The sequence below is a fragment of the Cololabis saira genome, chromosome 4 (genome assembly GCF_033807715.1).
Source record: "Cololabis saira isolate AMF1-May2022 chromosome 4, fColSai1.1, whole genome shotgun sequence".
Lineage (NCBI taxonomy): Eukaryota > Metazoa > Chordata > Actinopteri > Beloniformes > Belonidae > Cololabis > Cololabis saira.
In genome coordinates, this window is record NC_084590.1 from 25,061,262 (window position 1) to 25,078,123 (window position 16,862).

A 16,862-nucleotide genomic window follows, 5' to 3' on the forward strand; every position below is an offset into this window, starting at 1 on the left:
TTTCCAGGCAAATTAACTCTTGTCCCTTTAAAGCCAATCATACAAGTCTGGTATGACTGCCCCTTGGGGGTTGAAACAGATTCTGTTGTTCCAGCAATAATGTCTCCTTTCTGTGGCCGATAGCACGGGAGTGCCACTGTGACGCTACTCTGAGTAACAAGGAGTTTGGGGAACATCCCTGAAGTAGCGCACACTTTAAGTGAAAGGGAGAGGCTGGTGAATGGAGAGCACCCTGCTTCCTCACTGGAAGACAGAGGGAGGACTGTCAGGCCGCTCTCTTCTTCTTCTTGGCTGGCTGATCGACAGCTTGGGTGGGCAGTCTCGCCATAGCCGATGTAAGCGTCTGTGCTAGGTGGTCCTCGCCTCCTACCTGGGTGGAATAGCAGGCATTGGTTGGGGCTTAAGCTCCGTTGGGTTCTTAAAATTCAGATGAATTCAAATCAACAGCACAAAGTCAATAATTCAGAGAATTACAATATTGTTAAAGTGCTACAACTCTTTGTATGGAAATGCTTACTGACACCTGAAGTTGGTGTCATTTGTAAATGGTCACCAAACGAATGTGAAGGAGAGTAAGGGCGGAGTTACCTGTGTGGCCACGCCCACCCAAAAGTGTGGCAGCCCTCAGTCTCTGTGGCGCAATTGGTTAGCGCGTTCGGCTGTTAACTGAAAGGTTGGTGGTTCAAGCCCACCCAGGGGCGTGCATTGGTTTGGACCTTTGTCAAGCTTAAGAACAGCACTAGGCTATCAGATATTGCACTTTTTTTTGCCAAATGTACACAGGAATTTCACGTGGTAAAAAGAGCACCACTGTGCATTCACACCTCCACAACCAAACAGGACTTTCCAGGCAAATGAACTTTTGTCCCTTTAAAGCCAATCATACAAGTCTGGTATGACTGCCCCTTGGGGGTTGAAACAGATTCTGTTGTTCCAGCAATAATGTCTCCTTTCTGTGGCCGATAGCACGGGAGTGCCACTGTGACGCTACTCTGAGTAACAAGGAGTTTGGGGAACATCCCTGAAGTAGCGCACACTTTAAGTGAAAGGGAGAGGCTGGTGAATGGAGAGCACCCTGCTTCCTCACTGGAAGACAGAGGGAGGACTGTCAGGCCGCTCTCTTCTTCTTCTTGGCTGGCTGATCGACAGCTTGGGTGGGCAGTCTCGCCATAGCCGATGTAAGCGTCTGTGCTAGGTGGTCCTCGCCTCCTACCTGGGTGGAATAGCAGGCATTGGTTGGGGCTTAAGCTCCGTTGGGTTCTTAAAATTCAGATGAATTCAAATCAACAGCACAAAGTCAATAATTCAGAGAATTACAATATTGTTAAAGTGCTACAACTCTTTGTATGGAAATGCTTACTGACACCTGAAGTTGGTGTAATTTGTAAATGGTCACCAAACCAATGTGAAGGAGAATAAGGGCGGAGTTACCTGTGTGGCCACGCCCACCCAAAAGTGTGGCAGCCCTCAGTCTCAGTCACACGCATAACACACAAATCCTGTTTAACATGTCTGAAAAGGGGTGGGAAGAAGTGAAACTTATTTAATCCTACCCCTTCTCCAATATTCCATAATTACACTTTTTATCCATCTAGTTTGCCAAGTATTATGAATTTATAAAAAAAAAAACCTTAAAACATATCTACATATAAAGTAAGGCAGAAATAAATCCAATATCATTTAAATGCTAAATTTTAACATTGTAAATTTACATTCAGATAGACATTCACATCCAACTACACACTGATATTCCTATCCACATTCACACTCACATACGATGCACCCTGAGAGCACCCACAACACGGGTCATGAAATCACTACACTGGCTTCCAGTGAGTCAAAGGATAGAGTTTATGATGATGGCTGATGGTAAAAGCAACAAATTTGTAGATACAGTAAAATATAGCCAGAAAAATGAAATATATAGGCAAAGTATACACTCCCAGATAAAAAGAATACAATATAAACACCATATAAGCATATAAAATAAATCTACTTTGTTGGAATTATATTAAAATAATAACAAAGGGTAGTAAAAGAAACCTTGGTGTTTATAGTGTGTAGTTTTATCTTGTGAGTGTATAAATATATACATTTCTCTAATTTTTCTATAGCTATACATTACTTGCTTTTACTGTCTGCGTAATTACAGTGACTTCAACAACGAAAAAAATTCAAACTTGTGATCAACAAAGTATGTCGATTAATTTATAGGTCAGTAATTATCAGAAAGAAATAATGTTTTTGTATCTTTATTCTCACACTCTGCAGGGCTACATCGGATCTGGAAAACTTCCAGAATCACATTCTCATGTATGCAGGGAAGCGGTTCTCCTACACTGCAGCAGTGAATCGCACGCGGACTCTGCTCGCTGCAATAGACAATGGCCGCCTCCCAGCACAAAACAAGGATGGACACAAGATGCTACTGCTACTATAGTCATTGTATTTATTTACAGTAACTTCTTACACTGTTTCATAGTTCAGTTTTTATTATCAGTTCATTATTTTTAGTTTATTTTTCTATTACTTTATTTACACTTATACATACATCACACTCCCTTCTTTACTTTATTCACAGTGACTTATCCAACTGTCATACAGTTATTATTCATTACTGCTACTGTGATACAGATTACTTATTGTTTATAATAATGTATGGGATAACTGCTGTCACTATGCAAATGACAAAGTTCAAGAACTTTTCTATTTATAAATAAATAAATGTATAAATAAAAGTCTGTCTTGTTTTGCACAAATGTCTTTATTTTAAACACACAAAAACAACTGTACATGAAAAAATGGAGAAAAAAAACAGAATATTTGCAGTAATCCTCATAAAGGTTCCATTCTACAGAAGACGGCGAACCCTGAAACCAGTGTACTGTATCATTGGGTCTGGAAAGGTGTCTCTTATTTTCCAAACACAGCAGGTTGGTATTACCAATGTAGAGTTCTATGTTCAATAAGAATCAAAATTAGAATCTTTTCACATACAGGGGATTCGTCTTGGGTTTTGGTCATTCTAAAATTACTGACAATATCAACAACAGACACATAGAATAATAATAGTGATCATAAAGTTGTGTAATTCGCAATGAGGAAACTTTATAAAATAATAAGACATCCATCCATCCATCTTCTTCCGCTTATCCGTTCCCGGGTCGCGGGGGCAGCAGCCTCAGCAGAGATGCCCAGACTTCCTTCACCCCAGACACTTCCTCCATCTCCTCCGGGGGGAGTCCGAGGCGTTCCCAGGCCAGCCGAGAGACAAAGTCTCTCCAGCGTGTCCTGGGTCTTCTCCGGGGTCTCCTCCCGGAGGGACATGCCTGAAACACCTCCCTGGGGAGGCGTCCAGGACGATCCGGTACAGATGCCCAAGCCACCTCAGCTGACTCCTCTCAATGTGAAGGAGCAGCGGCTCGACTCTGAGCTCCTCCCGGGTGACCGAACTCCTCACCCTATCTCTAAGGGAGCGTCCAGCCACCCTGCGGAGGAAACTCATCTCGGCCGCTTGTATCTGCGATCTTGTCCTTTCGGTCACTACCCAAAGTTCATGACTATAGGTGAGGGTAGGTGCGTAGATTGACCGGTAAATCGAGAGCTTTGCCTTTCGACTCAGCTCCTTCTTCACCACAACGGTCCGGTACATCGACCGCATAACTGCGGACGCTGCACTGATCCGTCTGTCAATCTCAGGCTCCATCGTCCCCTCACTCGTGAACAAGACCCCGAGATACTGTAATTCCTCCACCTGAGGCAGGACTTCTCCACCCACCCGGAGAAGGCACGCCACCCTTTCCCGATGGAGAACCATGGCCTCGGTCTTGGAGGTGCTGATTCTCATCCCTGCCGCGTCGCACTCGGCCTCAAACCGCCCAAGCACATGCTGAAGGTCCCGGTCCGATAATAATACAATTGAATACAATTACAGCACTAGAGGAAAGAATGCAATGCAAAGAAAATGTATAGAACATTCTAGTATTTTTTCTGAGAACTGTAAAATTGTGCAGGGCTGATCTGCAAAATATAAGGAATGGGCATTCAGTTATTCACAGGTTATAAAGTTTTTTTTTTATTTTGTCAGTAAGTATGTTGGAATACTAATTTATGACGAAGTCCCTCTAAAAAATGTGACAGGAAAAAGGTGCAGTAGAAACGCTGAAACAGGACAGGGGGACGGGGGTGACTTCACTAATAAAACCAAGTTGAACTTAGTGATTTTCAACATCGTCATATTATATTCTTTAGCCAAAAATAGATACATTACCTCTTTGCTACCCATCCTGCAAACGACCGCTGAAAACAGAAAAGTAGTTTTGAAAGTCTGTCCCGTCTTCTCTAATTCAATATCAAAACAAATGCACGCGACGGGGACAGGAGTTTTCCGGCAGTACGCACTGGTGCTCATGGGAAATGTAGTGTTCTTTCTGGTAAAGCACTACCGCTTTTGTCCAAAGGAGCCGCCAAACTCAACAAAAGCTGAAAGTTACATTGTGCTGCTTTAAATTAAATACTTACCTGCTGTACTGCCCTTACTTTTGAACAACTTTAGCTTTTTATTATTTTACCTCTTTTCTTATCATTTTATTTCATTTTATTTGTTATTTACCCTATTTTATTTAATTGTATTGTATTATTATTTCTTATTTCTATTTCCCTTTTTAATTGACTTGTTACTGTTTAATTGTGTCTTGCTGCTTTTAATGTTGATATAAATCACTTTGAATTACCTTGTGTTGAATTGTGCTATACAAATAACCCCCCCTTGCCTTGCTCTAAACAAAGGAGTCATGCGGGACTGAAACTCACAGTTTAGTGTTTATATTAAAGGTATAGTCTGTAATGTTGGAGAGCTAGCAAGATTTGAAAGTGGCACCTCCTCTAAGCCCCGCCCCCTCCTCGCCCTCCCGTCAGCGCTCCGTCCAAAGCCACAAACTTTGGGGAATGCGCATTTGCAGGAGTCGAGTTTTCCAGGACATTTTGGACAGCACATTTTCAACAAAACTACCCCATGTCTCATTCACCTGTAAGCGAGGCTGCATCCTGCCCACCCAATCAAAGTTATGGGGATCTTTTATTTTTTTATAATTTTATTTTTTTATAAATCTAAAAAAATATCACAGAATATCTGTACGGTTTCTGATTGGGTGGGCACTGTGCATCATTTTTAGACACAACAATGAACGCATACCGCAAAAGTTGTGTCTCGGCGGAGGGACCCGACGTCCCAGCAAAATGAGCACAACAGAGAAGTGTTCAGAACAGCACACAGAGCACACACTGAAGGCTGATTTATGGTTCCGCGTTACACCAACGCAGAATGGTGCGCGTCGCCGCGTACCCTACGCCGTAGGCTACGCCGTACCAGAGACGTTCTATAAACGAGACCCCCCACTACGGTTCGGTTTCCTGTATCCGTGTCACGTGGGTTTCCCCACTGCCCCGCCCCTTTAGGAGACAACAGCAGCTCCTGAGTCTATTGAGTGACTGAAAGTGAAAGTGAACGTGAGCACCATTATCATTATTATTATTATTATTATTACCAATTCCTTCGCCCCATAGTAACCTAAGTAAATATGGGACCCATTTTTCAAAAGCCACATACCTTCTGAACATTATGACACCAAAATGGCAATTTTCAGACCGACAGATTAGGAGAAAATGAACTTTGTTTGAGACCTGCCTCTGTCTGAGCAACGCACTCTCGCGAGATTTGGCTCTCATAGCTCTCCTCAGAGTCGTCGGTCACTGCAGAACTGCCAAAGTCGTTTTCCCATTGGATAAAATGAAATTTAAAACTAAAATAAAACTTGCTTCTTTGCTTAATAATACTGTTATTGTTATTATTGAAGTCTTTTTGGAAGGCAAAAAAAAATATTACACTGATCCGATGATCTTGTACTGGATGGGCGACCACACCCACTTAGGAGACAGGAAGTGTATACCATTTCATACCATTGACAGTAACGGTAATGCGCTATCTTCTGTATAGAGTATCCTTGGCCGTACCCTACGGCGTAGCCGTGGCTCCAGAGCCTGCAAAGCACCACAGCGCACCGCCACCCGCACCGCCACCCGCACCGCCACCCGCACCGGCGCTCTCCGCCCTCGCCAGGATGGAGACGCCTCCATCCCCACGGACCCCCATACTGGGGAGGTGGCATTTTTGGCTGCGTTTTCTCGTTTTCTGCGCCATTCTTCAGCAAACGTGACTCGAGTGTGTGAAGTTTTCCGGCAAGATTTTCGACGTGACGAGTGCACGCATGGGACACAGAGGGGCGTGGGCGGGACTTAAAATGAAGGCATCTGATTGGTTCTTTCCTCCCTGCCAATCCTCTGGTCCTCTGACCAATCCGTGCCATTCGGTGTGCAAAAAGCAGATTGGTCAGAGTTTTTACAGGATTAAAGCTGCAGATTTTTTTCTTTCCTTTTTCTGAACACATTATTCACTGGCTACTCTCAGGATGGAAGGACCATTTCATCCAGTATAACAATAAATGTTTTTGAATACGATTACCAGGGGTGGAAAGTAACAAATTACATTTACTCACGTTACTGTAATTGAGTACTTTTTATGAGTAATTTGTAATTTTCTAAGTAGTTTTTGAAATATGTCATTTTTACTTTTACTCGAGTACATTTTGACCCAAGTATTTTACTTTGCTACATTTGAACCCCCTCCCGTTACTGAGTACAAAATTTATGGTGAAAATCTTGTGGGCATTTTATTTCGGTTTATTGTGAATAGCAGGATCCTGCGGGCATTGGGCACTTTATTTTGTGTTTGAATACTTTGATTCTGGTTTTAGTGTTGTCGGTTGGACAATATGACTGAAAATAGTTTGCACTTTACAGGTTGTGACTGTCCTTTTTGTCCTGTTCTGCAGAAGTAAAAGTTCTGTTCTGTTTTAGGACTAGGTGAAACAATCCCCTTAAATGAACGGGATTGTTTCACCTAGTCCTAAAACAGATTATGTTACTGAGCTCAGCTGAGCTTTTACAAGTGTGGATGTGTACTTTAATACGCCTCAAAGTTGATTAAATCAAATTGTGCTGGATTTGATTCGTGAATCATCCTTTTTTGCATTAAATAACTGAAAGTAACTTTTACTCAAATCAAGTACTTTTGTACTTTTACTCGAGTAAATTTTTAGATGAGTACTTTTACTTTTACTTTGAGTAGGATTTAAGGAAAATAAAGATACTTTTACTCAATTACAATTTTTCAGGACTTTTTCCACCTCTGACGATTACAGACTATACCTTTAAGCATCGTTGGTGAGTCGTAATTTCAGCTACTCCTATTGGTCAGTCAGCGCCACGCCCACTGTGACGACATGCCAGCCGTTTCCGGGTTGGTGCACGCTGTCACATGCAGAATGTAAACAGAAAATCAGCATCGTTGGTTTCCACGCCGCAATAGCTGAAAAACGACAACCTTTAAGATTTAACGCCCCCAAACTTGTGGGACAATTTCCCCTGCTAACACGCGATGCTAACTAAACAAACACGTGTCTGAAGTCGTGCAGAGGTCCAGGTGACACGGTGGGGAGATGGGCTCTATCCGCTGGGCATTCCGCTGCAGTGCGTGGACACCGAGTAGATCTGAATGGTTGCTGGCTGCTCGATGCATTCAGAAGGAGGAGAAAGACAGGATCGGACAGTTCATGTTCGCCAAGGACGCTAAGTCCGCTATGGTGAGCTTTGACTTTCAGTGTCAGCCAACTTTCTGCGATGTTTGGTGTGTTAAACCTGATTTATGGTTCCGCGTTACACCAACGCAGACCCTACGCCAGGGGTATTCAACTAGATTCGGCCGGGGGCCACATCTGCAAAAGGACTGTATGGAGAGGGCCGCACAATTTGAAAATTTGGGGGGTTTCAAAAGGTATTTTGCACTCAAAGACGAAGACTTATGTATATATAATACATTTGTATTATACATTTGAATATATCTAGTTTACATATAAATTATGTATTAATTGTCTCCAGATATAGTCATTGTGAATGTTAAATATAATATTCAAATAAAGAAATATTATTTTAAATGCAAGTTCATTTTGAAACCATGCATTGTGCAAACTTAATGGAGTTGATATTGACCTACTTTTAATAAAACATGGCATAATGACAAAGCACCACTTTCCACCAAGATTTCCTTATTTGAATATTATATTAAGCATTGGGCACAAGCATTTCAGTCCATAGTAGCCAGTTTGATGTTATAAATAAGCAACTAAAATATTAACCATAAGCTCCTTTATTAATGACACATCTGTGCATTATATCAGCAAAACAAAACAATCACATGAAATTATAGGAGGCTTAGAAGTTCCATCTGAAATGCAAAGTCCTCACTTATTCAAATGAAAAAAATGTCAGGCCAATCCTAGAAGCCTAATGATGTCAACTAGTCCTCTGTACAACGGAGGTTAAGAATAATGTGACAAACATTAACACTGTGCAACACTGGCAAAAAATCTGAAATCATTTTTTTTTTTTTTTTCAACAAACAACCCCTTTTTTGAAATATGACCAGGGGCCACATAAAAGCTCCTGGCGGGCCGCATGTGGCCCGCGGGCCGCCAATTGAATATCCCTGGTCTACGGTGTTGACTACGCCACAGGCTCTGCGTCGATTTAACGCGGAACCATAAATCAGGCTTAAGAGGGTGTGTCTGCTGCTGTTACACCAACAGGCTGGCCGCTTGCTGCTCCGGAGGTTCGTGTGCGAGAGGATGGGGATCCCCTGGGCAGAGATCAGACTGGAGCGATCCCCCCGAGGGAAGCCGGTCCTGGCGGCCCCGCTGAAGGTCGACCTGTTTCCTGCTCTGTCATTACCTTTCATGCTGTTTTCTCCTCCATGTCCACTGTCCATATACAGCCACGCTTCAGCACTGACGTGTAGGCAACCTCAGCACCAGTTCCTCCCAGTTCTGCACTGTGATTCTGCTGTACACTTCAGAGGTTGTCAGTTGTTGTTTTTTTGTGTGTGTGTTTTTTGGATTTAGATAATCCATTAATATAAGCAAGTCACAAGCTATTTCCCTATTTATTCATTGGTCTGCACCCCACACATGCTTTAAAATCCGCATGTCCATTTATAGACTCATGTCTCAGTCTAAACCTGAAACTATAGGCAAGGCAAGTTTATTTATATAGCACAATTCCACACAAGGTAATTCAAAGTGCTTTACATCAACATTAAAAGCGGCAAGACACAATTAAACAGTAAATAGCAAATAAAATGAAATAAAATTATGAGAAAAGAAGGTAAAATAATAAAAAGCACAAGTTGCTGAAAACTAAGGGCAGTAGAGTATACTGCAGGTACACATCTCATTTGCGGTTTTCAGAAAGTATCTAATTTAAGAGTACGCTTAAATAACAAATAAATTAAATAAAATGATAAGAAAAGAGGTAAAATAATAAAAAGCACAAGTTTTTAAAAATAAGGGCAGTAGATTACCGCAGGTAAGTTTTTAATTTAGGAGTACGCTTCAGTAAACAGTAATGTTTTTAGGCCTGATTTAAAGGAGCTGACAGTTGGATCAGACCTCAGGTCTACAGGAAGTTTGTTCCACAGGAAACATGTCAGGAAACATCAAACCAGTTTCTGTAAACACTTTTTGATATATCTTTATATATACATATGTATATATATATATATACACACGTATATAACTAATATATATTATAATACAGGTCCGTTCAGACTCAGATGAGTCCTGGAGTTTCAACCTCTCCCACCAAGGGGACTACACGGTGCTTGCAGCGGAGCAGGGTGTGGAGGTTGGGGTGGATGTGATGAAGACCACCATGCCAGGTAAGTGCTGCTTCATTGTTCAGGGTAGACATCAACAGATTTTTTTCACTTCACTTATTGCCAAGTTTTTCAAGCAACATATCTGTCTATGATTTTGTTGAGTTCCTGCCCATTTCAACATTAGAGTGAAAATGAATCCATCCAACAGCATAACCATTTGTTTGAATTATACATTTTTTAATGCTGTGTAGTTTCTTAGGTCAGCCACAAGGGGTCACTGTTGCCTCAAACTTGTATTGTTGTTTTGACAGCTTTTTGCATGTGTAGGTTTGGGTCTGCTTATGTTTGTCTCATCACCATATTACATTTATTAGTGATATAGGATAATTATGTACATTCTCATTAGAATCATCTTTAGCATTAAATTATTTTATTCTCTTATCATTATTTCTTTATCCCAACCCATCCTCTGCCCCCTGTCCTCACATGTCTCTCTCTCTCTGCCGCCCTCCTTCCCTCCAGGTAGCAGCTCTGTGCCTGAGTTTTTCCGCATCATGACTCGTCAGTTTACAGCTTACGAGTGGAGCGTCATCCAATCAGCTGGCTCGGAGCAAAAGCAGCTCGCCACTTTCTACCGCCACTGGGTAACCATGGCATCCATACTACCCTGTCATCAAATTGCATTGCTGCTGGGCCTCATGGGTGGTGATTTGCGTGCGTGTGTGAAAGAGAGAGACTTAAGAAAACACTGAGAGAAGACTACATTCCAATTGTACTTTGAGAAAAACACACATTTGTACATTCTGCACAAATGTTTGTGTGAACTTTTCTCAAGTCTTATTTCCTAGTTTGCTTTTCTTCAGCTGCACACACCCCTGTTTCAGTATGTCTTTGTCATCGACAAAGAACAGCCATATATCCTCCTTTTTATCTTTTTCCCTTTCTTTTTATACTTATTCTTTGCAGGCACAAACACATGCACACACACAGATGGTCAAGCAAAAGCAACTATGGAGCTAAGTAAAGATGTTGAGATTGAGAGGGTGGCACAGGGACGTCAAGCTCTGATATCACCACCACGCTGTTGACTAATGGCAGAGCTCAACGGTTGCCATAGCGATTAGCCCTGTAATGGTGTTATTGTGGCTTATTGGCTGTTGAGCAGAGCTGATTTTGGCTTGGGAAACACACACACACATGCAAACATAAAGTCACTCTTTTGTGCATAGACACTGGCAACATGTGCACATTGATTATTATTTTTGTTGTTTCCGGAGGACATATTGGGGAAATGAATACATTTTTTCTGAGCTTGTGAACAATTATTTGAAGTGTTTACTAATTGAAAATCTCCAACATAACACAACCCTATCACGTTTCTTGGGGTCACGTATGTCTGGTCAGTGCTATTGGGTATTGTTACGTCACAGATCCACATCATCAATTATCCAACCTCCTTCTATATCTACAACATTCACATCTTGCTGTATTTGCTCTACCTTGGAAGCGGATAGCACAAAGCTGTAACAATGATTCACACCATGCAGAAGAGAGGACAGTCCCTAAAACCAGATTCTACGAAGACATTTGAAAATATGTGATTGAAATAGGTGCTTTTCTGTATCTCTGTGTTAGTTTGGACCAGATCACTTACACTTTATTAATACTATTTGTGTCAACCTTTGGGAAAAAAAAAAAAAAAAAAAAAAAAAAGGATAATATATCTTCTGAAATTTGACACACACAATACAAACAGTCTTCCTTTTCTTTGTCTTTGTCTCACCCAGACCCTGAAAGAGAGCTTCATCAAGGCCATCGGCACAGGCCTGGGCTTCAACCTGCAGAGGATAGAGTTCCACCTGCCGGGTGAACCTCTCACCCAGAACCAGGTGCTGCGGCAGACCAGGATGCATCTGGATGAGGAAGAAGAGGAGAACTGGATATTTGAGGTGAGCACTGGCTAGATCAACCAATACTGACACGCTGATCTGTAACTACCAATATTAAAAGGAGACAAGAAAATCCAAAAGAAAGAAATAAAACAGGATTAATATGGCCTTTATATTTGAAGTGTGATGAAATTTCTCCCCAAGAATTGCAAAATGCAGCACGATCATTCCTACGGCTTCCAAGCCTCACGCTCAACTTGATCTCAAACTTCTAAAAAGTTAAAATGGTAACCTCACATTTATTATGTACTTGGAAATGTATATACATGCAATAACTTGCAATACTTTTTTTTTTTTTTTTTTTTTTTTAACAGATCACGCCAGAATTTCCCAGTGTTTTGCCTTGTGGTTTACAAAATAGTTAGCGAGTGAATCGGCACTGTTCAGGTCAGCTGTAAATGTACTTTGTCTATTTGGTTTAGTTACTAAAAGACTGAAATAATAATCATGAGTTATTTGTTGGGTTAACTTGACAACACAACAGCTGACACTTGCTGCTACTAACTGCCCACATTGAAGTATTATCAGGTTTTTAAGCATCCACTGTTAATGGGATGTTTTCTGGTTTCTGAATGACATTTAGAGATGTCACCTCAGGCGCTGCAAGTGATGGGGATTTTTTCGGACACTTTACAGGCAGGAGCACCCATCCATTTGTCTCTGGATGGTCAGGGAAGAGGGGAAGCCCCATGCAATCAACCACGGAGCTCACGCAGACAGCCGGACTACCGCCCGCATTCAAACTTACAGGCAATTTAAAATCTTCACATGTGTGCTTAATTTCACAGGAGAGCCTGCTGGATGCCAGCCATCATGTCGCCGTAGCACTTGGACTACAGGACACACCAGGCTCTGCAGTAAGGATGCATATTATTGTTCTCTTTATGTACATGTTTTAGTCAATGATGATGATAATAATTTTCATTCATAACTTACAAGTAAACCTGATTTCCTAAAGTATCTGTATCTATATTTCGTCTGCGTGTTCCCAGTGGCTGTGACTTGTTTATATCAACTGTATTCAAACTTCACAAAAGAGTGAAATCAGTGCGTTAAATAAATCTGGCAGTCACAGAATGTGATCAAGGTTTTGCAGACAACCATGTGACCGATTTTGTTCTGTTCGTCACTGCCAGCGTGAACCAGTCGCAAAGCTGTCAGGCAGGAAGTGAAACTCTGAAATACGTAAATCTGAGTTTTGCCAAGTAGAAATTTCTAGGTTTAAAGATGTTGAAAGTTAGTCCAACAACAGTCATCAGACAGATTTTAGTATTTCAAAAACCTTAAAGTCACGCAAGGAAGTGAGCTCTAATCCTGAGAATTATTTCATATTCTGTCACCAGAATTTTTGTGATCAACTGAATCATGATTTAAAATGAGTGCAACCCCTTATTATTTAATCATTTGCTGTTTTTTACTGCTTCAAAGAGCTCGCTGTGAGATCTGTAATGACATGTTACTGCTCTCTTCCTCTTAGGCGCTTCCTTCATCGCTTCCGTCTCCCACCCCGTTTACGCTGCTCTCGTTCAGTGAGCTCATCTCCTCGGCCTCGCCGCTAACAGAAGAAGACCCTGCCTATTGGGAGAGTTTCAGAATGAAGGCCGAAGCCCCGCAGAGACAGAGGGATACGAGCACATCCACATAACAGACTGTGTCACACTGAAACTTGTCACACACACACACACACACACACATATTATCTTTCAGCTCTTAGGTTTAACATAGTTGGACATGGAGGTGGGGTGCGACAGGTGGAATTGTTCTTGGAATGTGTTAAAAAAAATAAGTTCATATTTATTTTCCTCCTCCTTTTTTGAGAAAATTAAGCATAAATCTTGTAAATTTTCACTTATTTTGGGGTTGGAGACTAGACATTCTCCTGGCAACCCTTTTAAACATGCCATACTTGTATAGTAGTTTTCTAATTGTACTGTCATGAACTTTAGAATACTATGTAGCACTGTGTGTATTTAAGCTTTGAACAGTTTGTTCAAACGTAATCTTTTTTACTGTAATGTAGGACTTGGATTCTGTCACGAAACAGCCTCATAACTTTCCAGACTGATGACCAGCAACAGTTGTTTTTTCTAAGGATACTGCTGATATCATTTCTCCTTGGCAATGTATTACCACATACAGTGGGACAAAAAGTATTTAGTCAGCTACCAATTGTGCAAGTTCTCCCACTTAAAAAGATGAGAAAGGCCTGTAATTTTCATCATAGGTTCACTTCAACTATGAGAGACAGAATGGGGGGAAAGAATCCAGGAAATCATATTGTAGGATATTTACTAAATGAATTGGTAAATTCCTCAGTAAAATAAGTATTTGGTCACCTACAAACAAGCAAGATTTCTGGCTTTCACAGACCTGTAACTTCTTCTTTAAGAGGCTCCTCTGTCCTCCACTCGTTACCTGTATTAATGGCACCTGTTTTAACTCGTTATCAGTATAAAAGACACCTGTCCACAACCTCAAACAGTCACACTCCAAACTCCACTATGGCCAAGACCAAAGAGCTGTCAAAGGACGTGAGAAGATTGTGGACGAATCTGCAATAGGTAAGCTTGGTGTGAAGAAATCAACTGTGGGAGCAATTATTAGAAAATGGAAGACATACAGTACAAGACCACTGATAATCTCCCTCCATCTGGGGCTCCACGCAAGATCTCACCCCTTGGGGTAAAAATGATCACAAGAACGGTGAGTAAAAATCCCAGAACCACACGGGGGACCTAGTGAATGACCTGCAGAGAGCTGGGACCAAAGTAACAAAGGAACCATCAGTAACACACTACGATCAGGGACTCAGATCCTGCAGCGCCAGACCCCCTGCTTAGTGTCTCCCTGCTTAAGCCAGTACATGTCCAGGCCCGTCTGAAGTTTGCTAGAGAACATTTGGATGATGCAGAAGAGGATTGGGAGAATGTTGGTGGTCAGATGAAACCAAAACAGAACTTTTTGGTAGAAACACAACTTGTCGCGTTTGGAGGGGAAAGAAAGCTGAGTTGCATCCAAAGAACACCAAACCTACTGTGAAGCATGGGGGTGGAAACATCATGCTTTGGGGATGTTTTTCTGCAAAGGGACCAGGACGACTGATCCGTGTAAGGGAAAGAATGAATTGGGCCATGTATCGTGAGATTTTGAGTGAAAACCTCCTTCCATCAGCAAGGACATTGAAGATGAAACGTAGCTGGGTCTTTCAGCATGACAATGATCCCAAACACATCGCCCGGGCAACGAAGGAGGGGCTTCGTAAGAAACATTTCCTGGAGTGGCCTAGCCAGTCTCCAGATCTCAGCCCCATAGAAAATCTTTGGAGGGAGTTGAAAGTCCGTGTTGCCCAGCGACAGCCCCAAAACATCACTGCTCTAGAGGAGATCTGCACGGAGGAATGGACCAAAATACCAGAGACGGTGTGTGAAAACCTTGTGAAGACTTACAGAAAACATTTGAGCTCTGTCATTGCCAACAAAGGGTATATAACAAAGTATTGAGCTGAACTTTTGTTATTATAAATACTTATTTTCCACTGTAATATGCAAATAAATTCTTATAGTTGAGATATAGCTGTGATGAAAATTACAGGCCTCTCTTATCTTTTTAGGTGGGAGAACGTGCACAACTGGTGTCTGAATAAATTATAAATGAATTCTCCAGACCAGCAAGCAGGACCTGGCTGCTGCGTCTCCTCTTGATTCCTGAAGAAGCAGTGCTGTTTTTCAAACTCTGCTGCTGCGCCTTGAGTTAGTTTTACTTAAATAAATGATGACGTGTCAGTATGTCAAGATTGGGATTTTTATTTGATGGTCTGGCACCTGAATTTACTGTCTTACAACCAGAAATTGTATTTTAGTTTATCCTCCCTCTGAGTTTCATCTCTGTCCTCATCTTGTCTCCCTTCTCTGTACCTGCATGCTTCCTTCAGCCTTGCTTCTCTATTTTAGTTTTTTTATGAGTGAAGTTTTTCTGTTTATTTATCTGTCACCTCTTTTCCTTTTCTCTCTCTCTTCTCATCTCTCTCCAGTAACACACCTATTTTAGTCTGCAACGTTTGGTGGCAGTTATTTTCTCTTTCTCTCTCTTTTCGCAGCTCACTTGACTCCATCCGGTTCATATTTTTATCTTGGCTCTTTAATAGCCTTTGTCAGTCTCTACAATTACCCACTTATTCATTATCATAGTGCTTGAATCACAATAATTTAAATAAATAAAAGGCTTCTCCCCTACAAACTCACAAGAAATGACTTGCTGTCAGTGGGAGCTACATGACAGGTGTATCAAGCCCGGTCAGAAAGTGTTTTGACCCTGCAGTATGCAGTTTTGAACAAAAAAATTGGTGTAAAAAAAAAAATGTCCCAATAGCTTTCCTTCCACATGAGCTTGTTTCTTGGATTCCTTCCAGAGAATCAAAGAAACACAGGAACATCCTGTTTTTCGTCACCATGGCCTGGACACCTGCTGGCCTGGTTTCATGCCTTATCAGTTAGTGTGTTACTCGTAGTTCTCGCTTCTTTTTCTGCTAAACGTCTTCTTCTCACATAGGCTACTGGTGTAAACTCAACCTTCCAGGGGACTAAAGAGGAGTGTCAGAGGAGAAAGTGGACTGATTTAGGTGTAGATGTGTGTATCATATTTGAAAGGATACAGAGCCTAGAAAAAAAAACACAAATCTGCATTTGTTGCCTGCAGCTGGAGTGAATTAGTTTTCCTCCTCGCTGTCTTAAATCCTGCTTTCTTTGCAGCAGTGAAGGAGGAGAGAGGAGGCAGCAGGGTCAGACTGGAGTCATGCAAGTTTTCCTCAAAGAGAATCCATTTTTAGTTGCTTCAGGTTTATTGTCGACTTTCTCTCTCTCTCTGTCTGTCTCTCTGGTATGTAGGCTGCATCAGACTTGGAGTGTAGACCCAGTCAGACCCAGTCTGCTGCTGAACATGAGTGATGATTTTTTTTTTTTTTTAAAGCACTTTGTAAAGCACTCTTGCTGGCACTTTTTTCAAGTATGAATCCGTTTCAGAGCTGCATTATTGTTTTAAGCTCAGCTCAGGAACATGTGAAAGGAATATGTTTGTTCAGTTAAGAGAGGACAACAGTGGAGGACTTCCAGCATATTCCTTTATTTCTTATTGGCAAGAAGAGGCTG

The 16,862-nt window shown here is 41.6% G+C and overlaps 1 protein-coding gene and 1 non-coding gene across 2 annotated transcripts; both read left to right on the forward strand.

Moving 5' to 3' along the window:
- Positions 1 to 627: 627 nt before the first annotated feature.
- Positions 628 to 701, forward strand: trnan-guu (transfer RNA asparagine (anticodon GUU)). Its single transcript has one exon. It is a non-coding gene; the product is annotated as a tRNA-Asn (tRNA).
- Positions 702 to 7,540: 6,839 nt separating this feature from the next.
- Positions 7,541 to 13,701, forward strand: aasdhppt (aminoadipate-semialdehyde dehydrogenase-phosphopantetheinyl transferase). Its single transcript, XM_061720282.1, has 7 exons — positions 7,541 to 7,700; positions 8,703 to 8,816; positions 9,709 to 9,829; positions 10,292 to 10,413; positions 11,557 to 11,718; positions 12,507 to 12,575; positions 13,196 to 13,701. The coding sequence occupies exons 1-7, from the start codon at positions 7,557 to 7,559 to the stop codon at positions 13,361 to 13,363; spliced, it is 900 nt and encodes a 299-aa protein (XP_061576266.1). The 5' UTR covers positions 7,541 to 7,556; the 3' UTR covers positions 13,364 to 13,701.
- Positions 13,702 to 16,862: the final 3,161 nt, after the last annotated feature.

What these genes read in the sequence shown, in the direction of transcription:
- aasdhppt (XM_061720282.1), top strand. Translation starts at nt 7,557, where the DNA reads ATGGGCTCTATCCGCTGGGCATTCCGCTGCAGTGCGTGGACACCGAGT. An exon ending in AGGAGAACTGGATATTTGAG is followed by an intron (nt 11,719 to 12,506) that starts GTGAGCACTGGC and finishes TTAATTTCACAG; the next exon opens with GAGAGCCTGCTGGATGCCAG. An exon ending in AGGACACACCAGGCTCTGCA is followed by an intron (nt 12,576 to 13,195) that starts GTAAGGATGCAT and finishes TCTTCCTCTTAG; the next exon opens with GCGCTTCCTTCATCGCTTCC.